Source organism: Sphaerodactylus townsendi, linkage group LG11 (genome assembly GCF_021028975.2).
Source record: "Sphaerodactylus townsendi isolate TG3544 linkage group LG11, MPM_Stown_v2.3, whole genome shotgun sequence".
NCBI lineage: Eukaryota > Metazoa > Chordata > Lepidosauria > Squamata > Sphaerodactylidae > Sphaerodactylus > Sphaerodactylus townsendi.
The window spans coordinates 2,253,570-2,268,065 of NC_059435.1; the positions used below are offsets into that span (position 1 = coordinate 2,253,570).

The window sequence follows — 14,496 nt, forward strand, 5'->3', positions numbered from 1 at the left end:
CTGTGGACCGCAGGCAGCATGAAGTTAATTGACTGGCTTAGCTGCCTTGCAAAGCAGACCCCATCACACCATCTCTAGCCAAGGTTCCATTTTGTTTTTCCACCTGGTCACAGCCAATTGAAAGGGTGACCCCTCGCAGGGTTTTCAAGGCTGAGGACCTTCAGAGGTGGTTTGCTGTTGCCTGGCTCTGCATAGCAGCCCTGGCTGTCCTTGGTGGTCTCCCAGCCAAGATCTAGCCTGGGCTGATGCTGTTGAGCATCTGAGACCGGATGAGACCAAGCTAATTAACTGCCACTCTTAGATGTGGTCTTGGCAGGTCCCCATCCTAGGCCTCCCTGATGCTCTTCAAGCCACCTATAAATCCCTCTTTCCCACATCTGCTGAATCTCTCACCCTCACTCCTCCGCCAGGCCCCTCCATAGCATCCCCCCTTGCCAGCAGTGCGGCACTGACTCCCGCACTGAGCCCCCCTCGCTCTTTCTGGCAGGCTGCCCAGACGCATCTTTGACACGGATGCCACTCCTTCTGGATCCAGAGCCAAGTGGGACACCTCAGCAGCTGGCAAGCGTCTGCAAAGAGGTGAGGCTTCTGATCAGCTCCAGGACACTCCTGCCTGGTCTTCCCCCCCCTCCCCCCTGCATCTCCCACTTGGAGCAGGCCGTCCTGTCATATGAACAGCGCAACTTTAAAAAAAGTCTGGTGAGGGGAGCAAACAGCAAAAAAGAAAAGGGGGGGGGGGATTAAGATGAATAGATACCATGATGAAAACTGAGTGGGCTGGAGGAGATAAGCTGAAACAAGGTCTGAGAAAACAGAACCTAAATAAATGCGCTACTGTTTTTTTAACCATTCTTTTAAAAGACACACCTCTGCCTTCCATGAATTTGCCTGTTTAAAAGGGCATCAATAATACTGGCATTGGCAAGGGCATCTCTACACGTTATCTATGTTTGGGTGAAAATACAGGTTAGAACTGCAGTCGGCTGTGCTCTCTTCCTCCACGCACCCCCCCCCCCCCGGGACAGCTGTGCTCTGATTGGCTGCAACAAAGTGCCATTTGCCTTCAGGTGCTCAACTTGGGAACTGAGCCCTCTTGTGACTCATTCATGTGCCTGAAAAGGAGCCACAACATGGTAAGCCATGCAGATCTTCTTTTGGGGAAATAAACCTGATTGATATAAAACCATGTTAGTACAAGGCTGAGACTGAAAGGGTTAGTGCACAGAAGCAAACACTATGGAAGTTAGGATGGTTGTTATTTGTTGACTACCAAATGAGCACTACAATGAGGTCTAGAAGTAATAGCAATAATAATCAGCTACCTTTATTTCATCCAAGCAAATCTTTGGGCTTCCTGACATGGTGGGTGGGGGAAGGGAATGACAACAACACTTTCCCAGGTAATTTTGAAACTAAATTGGAAATCCATATTTTGTTTCATACTTTTATAAACTGCTTAATGTTCTACATAACTAAGGCAAAGTTGGGGGGGAGGGGAAACGGCACTTAGTGATTTGGATCTTTGTATTTAAAAGTTCTGAACATGTAGTTAATTGGTGTGACCACTGCAAACTCCAATACCTTGCAATGAGTGGAGCTTATTGGAATACCCACATTTGAGGCTACAAGTACGGTTAGCGCACACATTACTTCAATGCAAAATCCACTGTGAAGAAATAAAAAAAAGACAAATGGAAGATACGTGTGACACACAGGAAATCCCATGCCATGCACTCCTCAGGGAAGGGAAGGGAAGGGAAGGGAAGGGAAGGGAAGGGAAGGGAAGGGAAGGGAAGGGAAGGGAAGGGAAGGGAAGGGAAGGGAAGGGAAGGGAAGGGAAGGGAAGGACGAACCTCTGGGCAAAGACCAGTGCTACAGATCAGAGTGTCACATGGCATGACCGGAGCAGAACTTCCCTCAACAGGCAGCTGACCCTGGCAGGGGCCCCTGTTTGCCCCTGGGTGGCGCCTCAGGAAGAGGCAGACAGCCCGCCCCCCCAAATCTGTTTCTGTTGGTGAAAACAACCAAGGAGGGAAACCTGAAGGCCCCCCCCTCCTCCACAGAACTCTGAGCCAAGAGGAACTGCAGAATGCTTTGAAGGTGAGTTCCCCTGATCATCTGTGGGACAAGTCAGGTTTGGCACCTGCAACATAACTTGTGTCACATGTACCTAGTATTTTGGCCCAAAGCATTTTAACTGGGCTCAAAGCCCTCTTCACAATAAGTGTGCTTGTTCAATAATTGATGTATGTGTGGACACAGTTCATGGAGAACAAGAAATTGCTCCATGGAGCCCACTGAAATTAGCAAGATTTGCAAAGGAGCGACCGCTGACAGGCCCCTTTCTTGGAGAATGCAGAACTCTGCAAAATTCAATGGTGGGGGGAGGGGGGATTGTTTCCAAGTATCCTCACATCTTCCGTTTCAGAAGAACATATGAAAGACGTGAAATCTTAGTCTGAAAAGGATGAAAGGCTGTCCATGTCATCAGTGGGAGCGGGGGCACTTCCTGCACCGGGGCCCACTGGTCACTGCCCACTCTGAAGCTGCCATGCCACCACCACACTGATCTGAGCAACTCAGAGTTGAAAGGAGAACAGTCCAGACCGGCCGGCTGCAGTCACATGGCAAAAGCATACCTTGCAGTGTGTAGTACTGACAGGAAGTCCCACATTGGAAGCTATCACAACTGTGAACGCCGAAGCCAACTCAATAGTGAATCCACTGCAGGAAGCACAAGAAAACACTTCACAGTCACACATTTCCTTCCTTTTTCAAAGCGTCATCAGTCTGGCTGGGGCCATGCAACACTCCTCTGGCTACCTTCAACTGGTTTATAGTGATTATGTGACAGACGAAAAGAAGCTGCTGAAGGATGGAGACACCCAACCTCTCCACTGGAAGCCTGCAGAGCCCTTCGCCGGTTCAGGCCATCTGACGGTTCTGCTTGCCAAGAGGCCACGCTCAGTTAGTCATTAGCTTAGTGGCAGAGGCCGAGCATGCATTAAAAAAGCCCATTAAAACTACAAATCTGCATGGAAAGCTCATGAAAAAGATATTTGATTTTTGCCATTTCTTTATGCTTTTTTCTACACTACTCAGGACTTTGGCAGAATATTCTGCTCAATGACACCTCAACTATTCAAATGCATCATGTTAGTTTTAAAAAGGATGCAATGCTGATCACTGTTAGAATCAAAAGCAGCCATCTACATGGTTAGGCACGCAATGCTACGGCAGAATCTCCCAAAGCAGGCATGTGAGGTGCTGGGAGGCAAGCCCCAGGGGCCTCTTCCTACCTGGATGGCGTGATAGGCGTGAGGTCTTTCCCCATGGTTTGGATCACTCTTCGCCCCCAGATCCAGAGCCCCACACAGATGCCAATGCCTCCGTACAGGAGCAGCCAGACAGGAGTAGCTGCTTCTTGCATCACCGCACCTTGTTCATATATAAGCCAGAGAGCAACCAGAGGGCCGATCGCATTGCTGGAAAACAGAAAAGCAAGCGGGGGCTATATTATCACAACCTCCCCCTTTTGTTATATTTCCTACTTGTTAAAATGTGCTAAATGAGGAAAGAGAGATGAATGAAAACGCCCTTCCCTTCAGATCTTAACCCTTTGCCCATTTCCCAAACTGGTCTATTCCTACTTTTTTTTTGTTCAGACACCTCTGAGAGTGGCTTTTTTCCTCCTTTACCATTATGCAGCTATCATAAATACATAAATAAATCTCTTTATCTACAGTCAGATGGCGAAGGGTCAGGCCCTGCTCAACGATGCCGCAGCTTCTTCAGAATCCCCTCACAGAGAGGCTCCTCAAGTCTGTTCTCTTTTCATCTTCTGAGAATTATTAAAAAAGACATTTTTGTATGCCATAAAAGGTTGAATTGAATTGAATAAAGAAAGACATGAGGGTTTTTTTTACCCATTTTAAACCTAGGTTTTGGCTTTAACTCAATAACTTGCAGAGTTTTAGATTTTTAAAAAATATATTGTTGCACATATTGGTGTTTGCTTCACTATGGCCTGCTGTGGATTGGATCATATACCTAGTATGTACATTTATGCTGTAATGTTATGATTCTGAGTTTGTTGTCTGCTATGATTTTGAGGCAATGCAATAAAAGTCTTTGATGGATAGTGTGTAAATCTTTCTATAAATGTCCAGTTTATAATTCTGAAACAAGAAAACCTCACATACACAACTTTAATGCATTGGTCAAAATCATCAGACCTGTCTAGGAGCTAACAAAAAAGTCATGTGGATAATTTACACTTCATAGCCCCCCCCCCCCCCCCCCAACTTTACCCCCAATTCAGGTTTTATTGATTCTGTAGGCTCGGGAAAGTGATGTCGTAAATTTTCTAGGTTGTTAGAATTCAAGATGGTGGCCATAGTTCCAAGTGGCAACTAAAAATGCTTTTTTCCTCACCACTGAGGAGATATCACAGGAACTGCTGAAAGAAAACGAAAACCAAATACTGGAAGAGCTATAAGGGCATATTTTAATGACACAGAAATGGAATGCCTGGTTGCCCTTTAAGTTCTAGCTAAGTTTAAAATGGAAAAAATAGGGAAATTACCAGCACAAAATTCAGACTGTCATTTTGCTGACACATGCAAGTTATATCGGCATGACAATCTTCAATTAAATGAACATGTTATTTCTGAAGCACTTCTGAATACTAGTTGGCTGGAGATACCTTGGACTGCGCTACACACTGACACATTCATGTTCAGATGGCTCATTGAAAATTGAGTCATTTTTTGTCAGACTCCAAATGCTGACTGCCAATCTCTGCTGTTGTCATGGCAATTGTCCTGAGATGCTGTCATCGCCCGATGTTCATAGTGCTGTGCTGTGGATAAGAGCAGGTTCCTTGCTTCCAAGTTTGCTGGTTATGGTTCACCTTGTAAGAGTGTGTCAGATTGGTTGTATTCAGCGCACAGTCTCTCATTTTGTGATACAATTTCATGGCTATTTTCCCAGCCCCTAACCTGGACAGATCTTGAAAGCTTAGCAGAGTCAGCCCTAGTTAGTGTTTGGACAGGAGACTGGGGTTAATATGCAACAGCGAATCACCTGTATTCATCTCTAGCCTTGAAACCCTATTGGGTTACCAAACTCAGCTGCAACATCATGGTACACACATATTTTCCTAGTCCAACTCAACACTAAAAATAAAGTAGGTCCATTTTCTGAATTGCTGGTGTACTGATCACCAGTATTTCCACATCTGTGACAGCAGACAGAGCAGTTCTGGATACATTATGATCCTAAACTACATGCTGAATGTTTCCCTCTCAACCTCTTCCTCACGGCAAACAAGACTGGACTGTTTCTGTTGAAACACGATTCTCAGCTCAGAGGGAGGAACACCCTGCACTGTTCCGCCTCCTTCACTCTTGACACTGTTTCTGACCAACATTATGACAATACAAGTCCCATAAATCATGTGTTGGAACAGATCTGGCAGTGGCTTGTGCTTCTGCAGGAGATTCCAACCACTCAAAGATGCAACTTTTCTTCTTCTTTGGATCTATTGTGCAGGTACCCAAAGCTGAAATGGCTTTAGATTTGGGGGGGTGGGGGGTGGTGAGATCAAAGAAGGAGTTTGCTTTTTTGAGCACTGCACCTAAAATGAGTTGCATTTGCTGAATAGCAATAAATGTGAGCCAGTTCTGGGAGATGCTATAACAAATTAAACAATGCCGGGAAATCTTCCTTCTTTAAGGTGTTTTTATGGCCTTCAGTGAAATTGGACATCTGTTAGACATCGTCTCTCTCCTTTCCATTTCTGCACTTCCAGAGCTTGACAGAGAAACCTGATTTGATGTTGCTGGTAGCATCACAACACTGTTCTCCCTTGATGGACTTTTTGGGCACTTGAGTGCATCAACCACAGCCAACTGATGAAAACTTTTGCAGGGATTTTAATGCAAGTAGGATGGGATTAATTGTTTTGGGCATGATTATGCAAATTAGCAAGATAAACTTTTTCCCAACAGTTCAAAGGGGCAGAAAAAGAGACAACTGAAGTGATGAGAGACCTTCAAAAATTCCACACTCCCACCTACACCCCTGGCTCTAATGAAATTGGAGGAATTTGGTGTTGCCAACAAAAAGGGTGTGTTGTGCACTGTCAGTCAGCTGATGGCACACAAAGGTGATCCTCACAAAGTCCAGATAGGCACATTTTGGAGAAGGCATCCTAGAGAGATCAAAATCAGTATTTGGACTTGCCCCCAGAAGTTGGTAGCGAATATTGGATCACGCCAGAGGTAATGATTTTAGACTAGCTGAAGTTTCCAAGGCCTCTCCAAAGGTGTCCCCGTGCAAAAGGCATTACAACTGCCTTGTCTGTAAATTGCCAAATCCCGTGTAACTGTGACCAGCAAAGGAGATGCTCTACCAGCTTGAGCTGATGGAAGGCCCTCCGTGGCCCTGCTGCCAGATGGGTCTCTTCAGCCTCCCTCAGTGTTTCTGCTAAATAGCTCTTTGAACACCTTCACAGATGGGCACCAAGCCCTCTGGCTGCATCCTCCAGTGGCCTCAGACTGAGCCCCTGGGCCCTGTGACTGGGGCAGGTTCCAGCAGCGTCTCTTTGGCCCTGGCAAAGGTCTTTTTGCAATATTCCCCTTTCTGTTCACAGGTTGCTGTGCCCCTGTGGATCCCTCCTCACTGGTGTGCCCCCCTCCTGTGTGCTGCCCTCCCTCCAGGCAAGTATGGTCTTTTTTGCTGGTCCCTTCCTGGGCCAGCCCTTTGGTCCCTCCCTAAGACCTGGGGCCTGCAGAGCCTCCTGCTTTGCTCCCAGGGTTGGCCTCCTGCCAGGGCTACCCCTCAGCCCCACCCACCACATCATCAGCCTGAGGCTTGCCCTCGCCCCGGACCTTCAGGGCCCCTTGCTGCTCTGCCTCCTGCCAGGACAACACTTCCTTCTGAGGGCGAGGGTGGCACCTTTCTGCTGGCAGATGTCTGTTGCTTCCAGGCAAGCCATGTTCATTCCTGATCCATCCAATGGGAACATTCCCTCACCTCAATCCTGACTTGGTTTTTCTCTAGCAATTTCTCTTCTTTTATGCTTCTGTAACTCTGATTGCCACTAAAACCAGGTGACGGTGACCTGGAGAAGGAGAGGACGTGTTGCCTGTGTCAGCAAAATGGCTTGGCTTGAGATCTGGAGTTGCAGGTCGTTTTTGACCATCAGCAAAATAGTCTCCCCATGATTTTCAGTTTTGTCTGTAGAAACATGATGGGTAGATTTTCCATTTCTGCATCATTAAAATGCTTACAAATATCACCTTTCAATCAGTTGCTGTTTTGAGATTCTTTCATCATTATTTCCTGGGAAGTAGAAAGGGGGACATTTTAAGAACATAAGAACGAGCCTGCTGGATCAGACCAGAGTCCATCTAGTCCAGCTCTCTGCTACTCGCAGTGGCCCACCAGGTGCCTTTGGGAGCTCACATGCAGGATATGAAAGCAATGGCCTTCTGCTGCTGCTACCGAGCACCTGGTCTGCTAAGGCATTTGCAATCTCAGATCAAGGAGGATCAAGATTGGTAGCCATAGATCAACTTCTCCTCCATAAATCTGTCCAAGCCCTTTTTAAAGCTATCCAGGTTAGCGGCCATCACCACCTCCTGTGGCAGCATATTCCAAACACCAATCACACATTGCGTGAAAAAAATGTTTCCTTTTATTAGTTCTAATTGTTCCCCCCAGCATTTTCAATATAGGTCCCCTGGTTTTAGTATTGTGAGAAAGAGAGAAAAAAAAATATCTCTGTTAACATTTTCTATATCCCATACATAATTGTATAGATTTCAATCATATCCCCCCTCAGACGCCTCCTCTCCAAACTAAAGAGTCCCAAACGCTGCAGCCTCTCCTCATAAGGAAGGTGCTCCAATCCCTCAATCATCCTTGTTGCCCTTCTCTGCACTTTTTCTATCTCTTCGATACCCTTTTTGAGATGTGGTGACCAGAACTGAACACAGTACTCCAAGTGCGGTCGCACCACTGCTTTATATAAGGGCATGACAATCTTTGCAGTTTTATTATCAACTCCTTTCCTAATTATCCCTAGCATAGTTTGCCTTTTTCACAGCTGCCATGCATTGAGTTGACATTCCCATGGAACTATCAACTAAGACGCCCAAATCCCTTTCCTGGTCTGTGACTGATACCTACCCCTACTTCCAGGTCATTTATGAATAGGTTAAAGAGCACCGGTCTCAAAACAGCTCCTTGGCGGACACCACTCCCTACATCTCTCCATTGTGAGAACCTCCCATTCACACCCACCTTTGCTTCCTGTTTCTCAATCAGTTTTGAATCCATAGGAGGACTTCCCCGCTTATTCCTTGACTGCTGAGTTTTTTCAATAGTCTCTGGTGAGGAACTCTGTCAAAAGCCTTTTGGAAATCCAAGTAGACAATGTCCACTGGTTCCCCTTTATCCACATGCCTGTTTATACCCTCAAAGATCTCTAGTAAGTTTGTAATGCAGGACTTGCCTCTGCAAAAGCCATGCTGACTCTTCCTCAGCAGGTCTTGCTTTTCACCATGTTTAATAATTTTATCTTTAATGATAGATTCTACTAATTTACCAGGAACAGATGTCAAACTGTAATTTCTTGGATCCCCCCTAGATCCTTTCTTAAAGATTGGTGTGACATTGGCCATCTTCCAGTCTTCAGGGATGGAGGCTGATTTCAGGGTTGCATATTAAAGTGAGAAGATCAGCAATTTCACAGTGCTTCTGTAGGGGAATCAGCTCCCCCTGCATTGTCTATTTTATGTGACACTATGTTCTCTTTGATGTAGAGGGCCACCCCACCCCCAATACGCCCTGTCCTATCCATCCTGTAGAGCCTGTAACCTGGGATAACAGCATCCCACTGGTTCTCCTCATTCCACCATGACTCTGTGATGCCCACTATATCAATGTCCTCCTGCAAAACTCTGTACTCCAGCTCCCCCATTTTAGGTCAAAGGCTTCTACTATTAGCATAGAGATACCTGTATACCCTGTCTCTGTCCTCAACCTGGGATTTATGTGCTTTGCCCTCTAGCCCTCTGTAGACACTATCATTTATCAAATGCACATTGCTATGTTCCATGCTTGTATGTGGTTGATTTAGAAAAAGTTCCCTCTCTGCATCCCCATGGACACTGTATTCCGAACCGAAGTCACCTCAGCTCCTGTCGGCTTTCTCCAGGGATCAGTTAAAAAGCTGTTCTGCCACCTTTTTAATGTTGAGTGCCAGCAGCCTGGTTCCTCTTTGGTTAAGATGAAGCCCGTCCCTTTTGTACAGGCCTGCCTTATCCCAAAAGGTTCCCCAGTTCCTGACAAATCTGAAACCCTCTGCCTTACACCACCTTCTCATCCACGCATTGAGACCCTGTATCTCCGCTTGCCTAGCTCGCCCTGCGCGTGGAACGGGTAGCATTTCGGAGAAATTATGACAACCAACTATAACACCCATGAAACATGAAGCAGGGGGAAAAACAGCTCCAATGTCAGTTCTGCACAGGGTAATTTGCCTGGGGGAACAGCAGCCTCAGAGGCGGGGCTGATACGTAAGCCTCTCAGACCTTCATTGGTCACTGGTCACAGTCCTACATTCTCCTGGGGGCTGATACAGTTGCCTTGCTAGCTCAGTCACTGTTGTGTAGCCATCTGAAGGCCAAGTGAGGAACTTGGCTAAGTTTCGGTCTCTTCATTTGCCTGGAGCTTCTGTTTTAAACAATGAAGTCCAGGGGACTCGCTTTCATGCACAGACAAGTCGTGAGGAGGCCAGCACAAGCCAAGAGAGCAGATTTTGCAAGGCAATCATTTGGACAGCCCCCAGGCTTTGGTTTTTTTTAAAGAATGACCCATAAAATTATGCAACATTCATCTCATGAACATTCACAGTTCTACAATGCTGAATATCAGACATAAGCTGAGAGCCAGCATGGTATCGTGGTTAAGGGGAGTGTATACTAATCTGGAGAATGGGATTTGATTCCCCACTCCTGCACGCGAGCGGTGGACTCTGATCTGGAGAACCAGGTTCAATTCCCCACTCCTCCACACAGAGCCTGCTGGGTGACCTTGGGCCAGTCACAATTCTCTCAGAACTTTCTCACAAGGTGTCTGTTGGGGAGGAGGCTGTCAGCCACTTTGAGGGTTCTTAAAGGTAGTGAAAAAATGAGGCATAAAAACCTTCACCCCATATTTACCTCACATCATTGCCTCCGTGTGCAAAAGATCCAAAGCAAGCTGTAAGGATCTGAAGAAAGTGGAAAAGCAGGTGGACCTCTGAGGTGTCTTTCTCATCTCTCTCTTCTTCTGCAGGATCCTCGGTAGGATTGTTAGGATCTACCAACTCTGTAGCTATCTTCATCTCCACGCCACCTTCCTCTGCTTCAATTTCTGCTTCAGCCACAGCATTACAATAGCTGGAGTAGCTGTCATAGCGAACCCGCTTTTTGGAGTAGGACACTGTGTCACTAACAAGCTTCTCACTGTCCTCTGGAGTAGATGTATCAGAACTCTTGAAGGACGAGTGAACCGGCATCCCACATATGGCAGCCGTATAACACGTGTAGCTGTTGTTGCGCCGCAGGAACTTGTAGTTATTTTCTTGGGTTGGTCTGTCGCTGTTGCCCTTGTCCAGGTGTATTTTGTGCAGTAAATCTTTATACAATCCTGAGTCTTTGTGCACAGTGTGATACACATGAACATCACTCTTCATGTGTCCATCAAAATTAAATGTACCATTGGAAATCGGTGATTTCACCATGCTGTGAGTCATTGAAAACGCCCTCCCTGAAAAAGCAGACAGAGAAGTCTTAATACAGAGGAAAACCAGAACTACAGCTTCTGAAACTTCAGGGAATAGTAACCTTTCCTATTGCATCTTGCAGTCATATCAGATTAGCACATATGCAGCAAACCATATTTAATTATATATATTCTATCCTTCAGTTTAACTATCATAGTACAATGTTTTGGAGTCCTGAACACGATGAGTCACAGATGTAGTCAGCTGATCATTTCAGGACAGGGACTCCAGTGGAGTCATTCCTTACCCAGCCTCCCAGTCCTGGAAAAGATCTGCTGCTTTGGAATCTGTCCAAGAGCAGCCCTGGAGGATGTCGGCCAGTCAGCACTTCATGTTTTTTGCTGTGTGTCGAGTTTTATTGGGGCAGGAAAGGGGATTTTTAAATAACTGGGTAATCATAGAAAGAAATGAAATGAGGGACTTGGAAAAGGTTGAACAAAGTAGAAAGAAGTATATGATGAGGGTGGGAACTCCTTGAGGGATGAATGCACGGCTTATTTGCACGAGGGCTGCTGACGCCTGGGCCGAAGGGTCAGTGCAGAGGTGACCACGTCGGATGGAGGCAGGCAGCTGCCACACTTCCACGATCTGCCTCCCACACTCCACGCACCTGTCCAGAACACCCAGGAGACTCTTCAGAAAACCCTTGCCATGGGCACATGGCTCACCCAAAAACCTGCAGTCAGACAATTCTGCCCTCCTTCATTGTGCCTTTGCTACGTCACTGGGAAGAAGGGGAAACCAGATGCTCTTGAGCACATTCTGGACTCCAGGGGAATAACCCATCTGAGAGCAGCCTGGAATGACACGACCACGAACAAATGAATTCCAGCACCTGGCACAGATTCTTACCGTACGGCACTCGTGAATGACTCCCATTGGCTATGCTGTCGGAAGCTCCAGCCTCTTCTGTTGCAGAGCCAGTGAGGGGGATCGTGCTTTCATCTGTTGCCTTGGCACCAGGAAGCTCTTTGAAGACAGCTGTGTCCTCCTCTTGAATCTTGTCAAGGCTTTCATCAGATATTCTGGATAATGCACCTTCTTTCTTTAACCGACCTAAGGAAAACACAGAACTTTTATCATCTGGACTATCACTGGTATGTATTAGATGGTACTGGTCTTTTCTGACTAGGCATCAGCACCAATCATTTTTATGGGTAAATTTGGGGGTTGTTGTTTTTTTACCCAGAGATTTTCGGTAAAGACAAATAAAGCCGATATCAACAGGCTTTCTTCAGTTGTTACTAAAAAATTTCAGGTTAAAAAACCCCAAACCCAAATTTTTCAGGCAGGAAGGGAAGAACTGTCCCCACCAATACTTTCCAGAGGACTCAGAAAGCATCAGCAGGGGACAGAACTCCCTGCCACACTTGGTTTGCCCAGCAGCGCATGCAGTTCTCTCGCTACATCCCCCACCAACAAAGGGCTTGGAAAGAGTCGGTAGGAAACAGAACTACACATCACACTGAGCTTGCCCAGTGTGGAATGGAGTTCTCTGCCCAAGTCAGTGTGTGTTTGGGGAAGGAGATTTAAAAAGCCAAAAGAGCCAAATGTTATTCAGCTTTTTTGGGTCCAAGCATGTTCAGCTTTTCAAATACACTTTGGGTGTTTCTACCGGTAAATGAAAAATCCAGAAATATCTGATATGGCTTTTGGGGGGGATTTTCAGCCTATTACTGACTAGAGTGGTTTACTTGGTACTTAGCTTCCTTGCTAAATAGCTCGAACATATATTTTTGTGGGTATACACACTCCTTTAATATATCCCCAAGGTTTAATTTACTTTCCTAAACTCAAGGCAGCTCAGGGCTCAAACACATGTCATGAAGTTCACACATCTCTCTCTCAGTCTATGAAATGAAACTGGAAACTTAATTTGCCTTAATTTGCTGTGTATGGAAAGGAGCTTAATTCTTAAACTTCCATACAGTCCCTGTAATAATGATCATGCTCCATGTTTCTTTATTATTATTTTAAAAGGGGAAAAATGCATTTTAAAAAATATGCCTCTTTTCCCCTTTAAAAAAAAGAGAAAGAGAAGTTGCTTTCAATGACTAAAATCAGAGGTTAAAGGGTTAAACTTCCAAAGGACCTTAAGGCAAACTGAAACCAGTCAAGCTTGCAAGGTGCATTTTAGTCTGTCCTTTGTAGGCAGGAGATGACGAAGGAGAACAAGGTGCAAGGAGAAAGCATTTGGCAACCTCTATTGGGGTTTTCTATTCAAGGTACTTGAAAATATGGACTTTGGTGAGAATTTTGAAAAAGGGGTGAAATTGATATATGCATCACAAGCTGCATAAACCATTGTTAATGGAGACTTAACCAAATCATGTGAGATATAAAAGGGAACAAGACAAAAAGTTACGGTGGGTGGGTGGGTGGGTGGGTGGGTGGGGGGCCTATGCAGGCTTTCTTCTCTGCAGGTGATGAGTTATCACTCCCACTGTCTCTGGCTTGGGAGCTGGAAAAGTGCAGCTGCTTATCAGTGTGAAATGTTCCCAGCGGTTCTATGCTTTGTTCTTTACTTTAGTATAGGGAACAGTGAGCCATTTGGTTTCAGGGGACAGGTTGCTCGGGGGATATAAGCAGTGGTGGGATTCAGCCTATTTGTACCTGTGGGGACGGGCCAGAATGTCTATAAATTTGTATTTAATCAAGAAATATGGAAGTTGTCTGAACCAAAGATCCTAAGAATCAAAATGGGTGCTTCTGTATAGTGACTAGAAGCCTGCATTTTTGCAGTAGGTCAAAAGGCATGTTACAAGCTTGCTAGTGATTATGCAGGCAAGCAAAGATAACATCTTTGGGATCTTGTCACTGAAGGTTAAAGGTGACAGCAGACATATGCATTTTATAACCTTGTTTTTCTGGGTTAGAACCAGCAATAGGGGATAGCTAAACCAATGTGATTAATTAAAAAAGGAAAAAGTGTTTTTCTATATAGTTAAATGAACACAGAAATGATAATGAGAGATTCACATGTATTAGTATTTCACTATAATTCTATAACTGTTAGAATCAATATTTGTTAAAAGGTAAAATCATTGTAAAATCTTTTAAATGTTTTAACATTTCAAACTGGGGAAAGGGAAGGTTTATGATCCTAAGGAATGCTGCATAGCTTAAGGACATATCTCTCTCTGGGAGAAAACTAAGAAAAACGGGTTTTTCTTGGAAACAAGAAAGACAGCAAGTTAGTTTTTATTACAGCCCTTTGCATATGGGTAGAGGTAACAGCATGCAGCGCTGGAATACACGTAGAATAAGAGGCTGTCTTCGTGTGACCAGGAGACAGATCTATCCAATGGGATTTGAAAGTACATGCTTGTAGTACGTGAAAGGGGTATGGATTATAATACGTAAATCTTAAGGGGGTGAACTGTATGACGTCTGTGTTTCTGTATCTATAAAGACTAAGGTCTTTCATATGGAGGGCGTGTCTCTTTCGAGAGCCACCCGGGAGGGTTAACCTTCTGTGACTTTCTAAATTTTGTGTCTATAAAAATTGGTCCCTTTGTATGAAGGGTGTGCCTCTTACCCTTAAGGGGACACCCTGGTAAGATACTTATGCTGTCCAGTAAACTTATCTTCTGTTTCAAAACTGCTTCTTGGGTGTTTTCTAACTTTAAGTTTTTCTTAAACTAATTCTGCTGTGTAGG

At 45.2% G+C, this 14,496-nt stretch overlaps 1 protein-coding gene across 1 annotated transcript in view; it reads right to left on the reverse strand.

The window, feature by feature from the left end:
- Positions 1-14,496, reverse strand: part of SLC20A2 (solute carrier family 20 member 2) — a 152,382-nt gene that overhangs the window by 3,336 nt on the left and 134,550 nt on the right. The window contains 4 exon segments of the mRNA XM_048510649.1: positions 2,640-2,724; positions 3,300-3,485; positions 10,233-10,821; positions 11,690-11,893. Coding sequence (XP_048366606.1) covers positions 2,640-2,724; positions 3,300-3,485; positions 10,233-10,821; positions 11,690-11,893 — 1,064 coding nt within the window.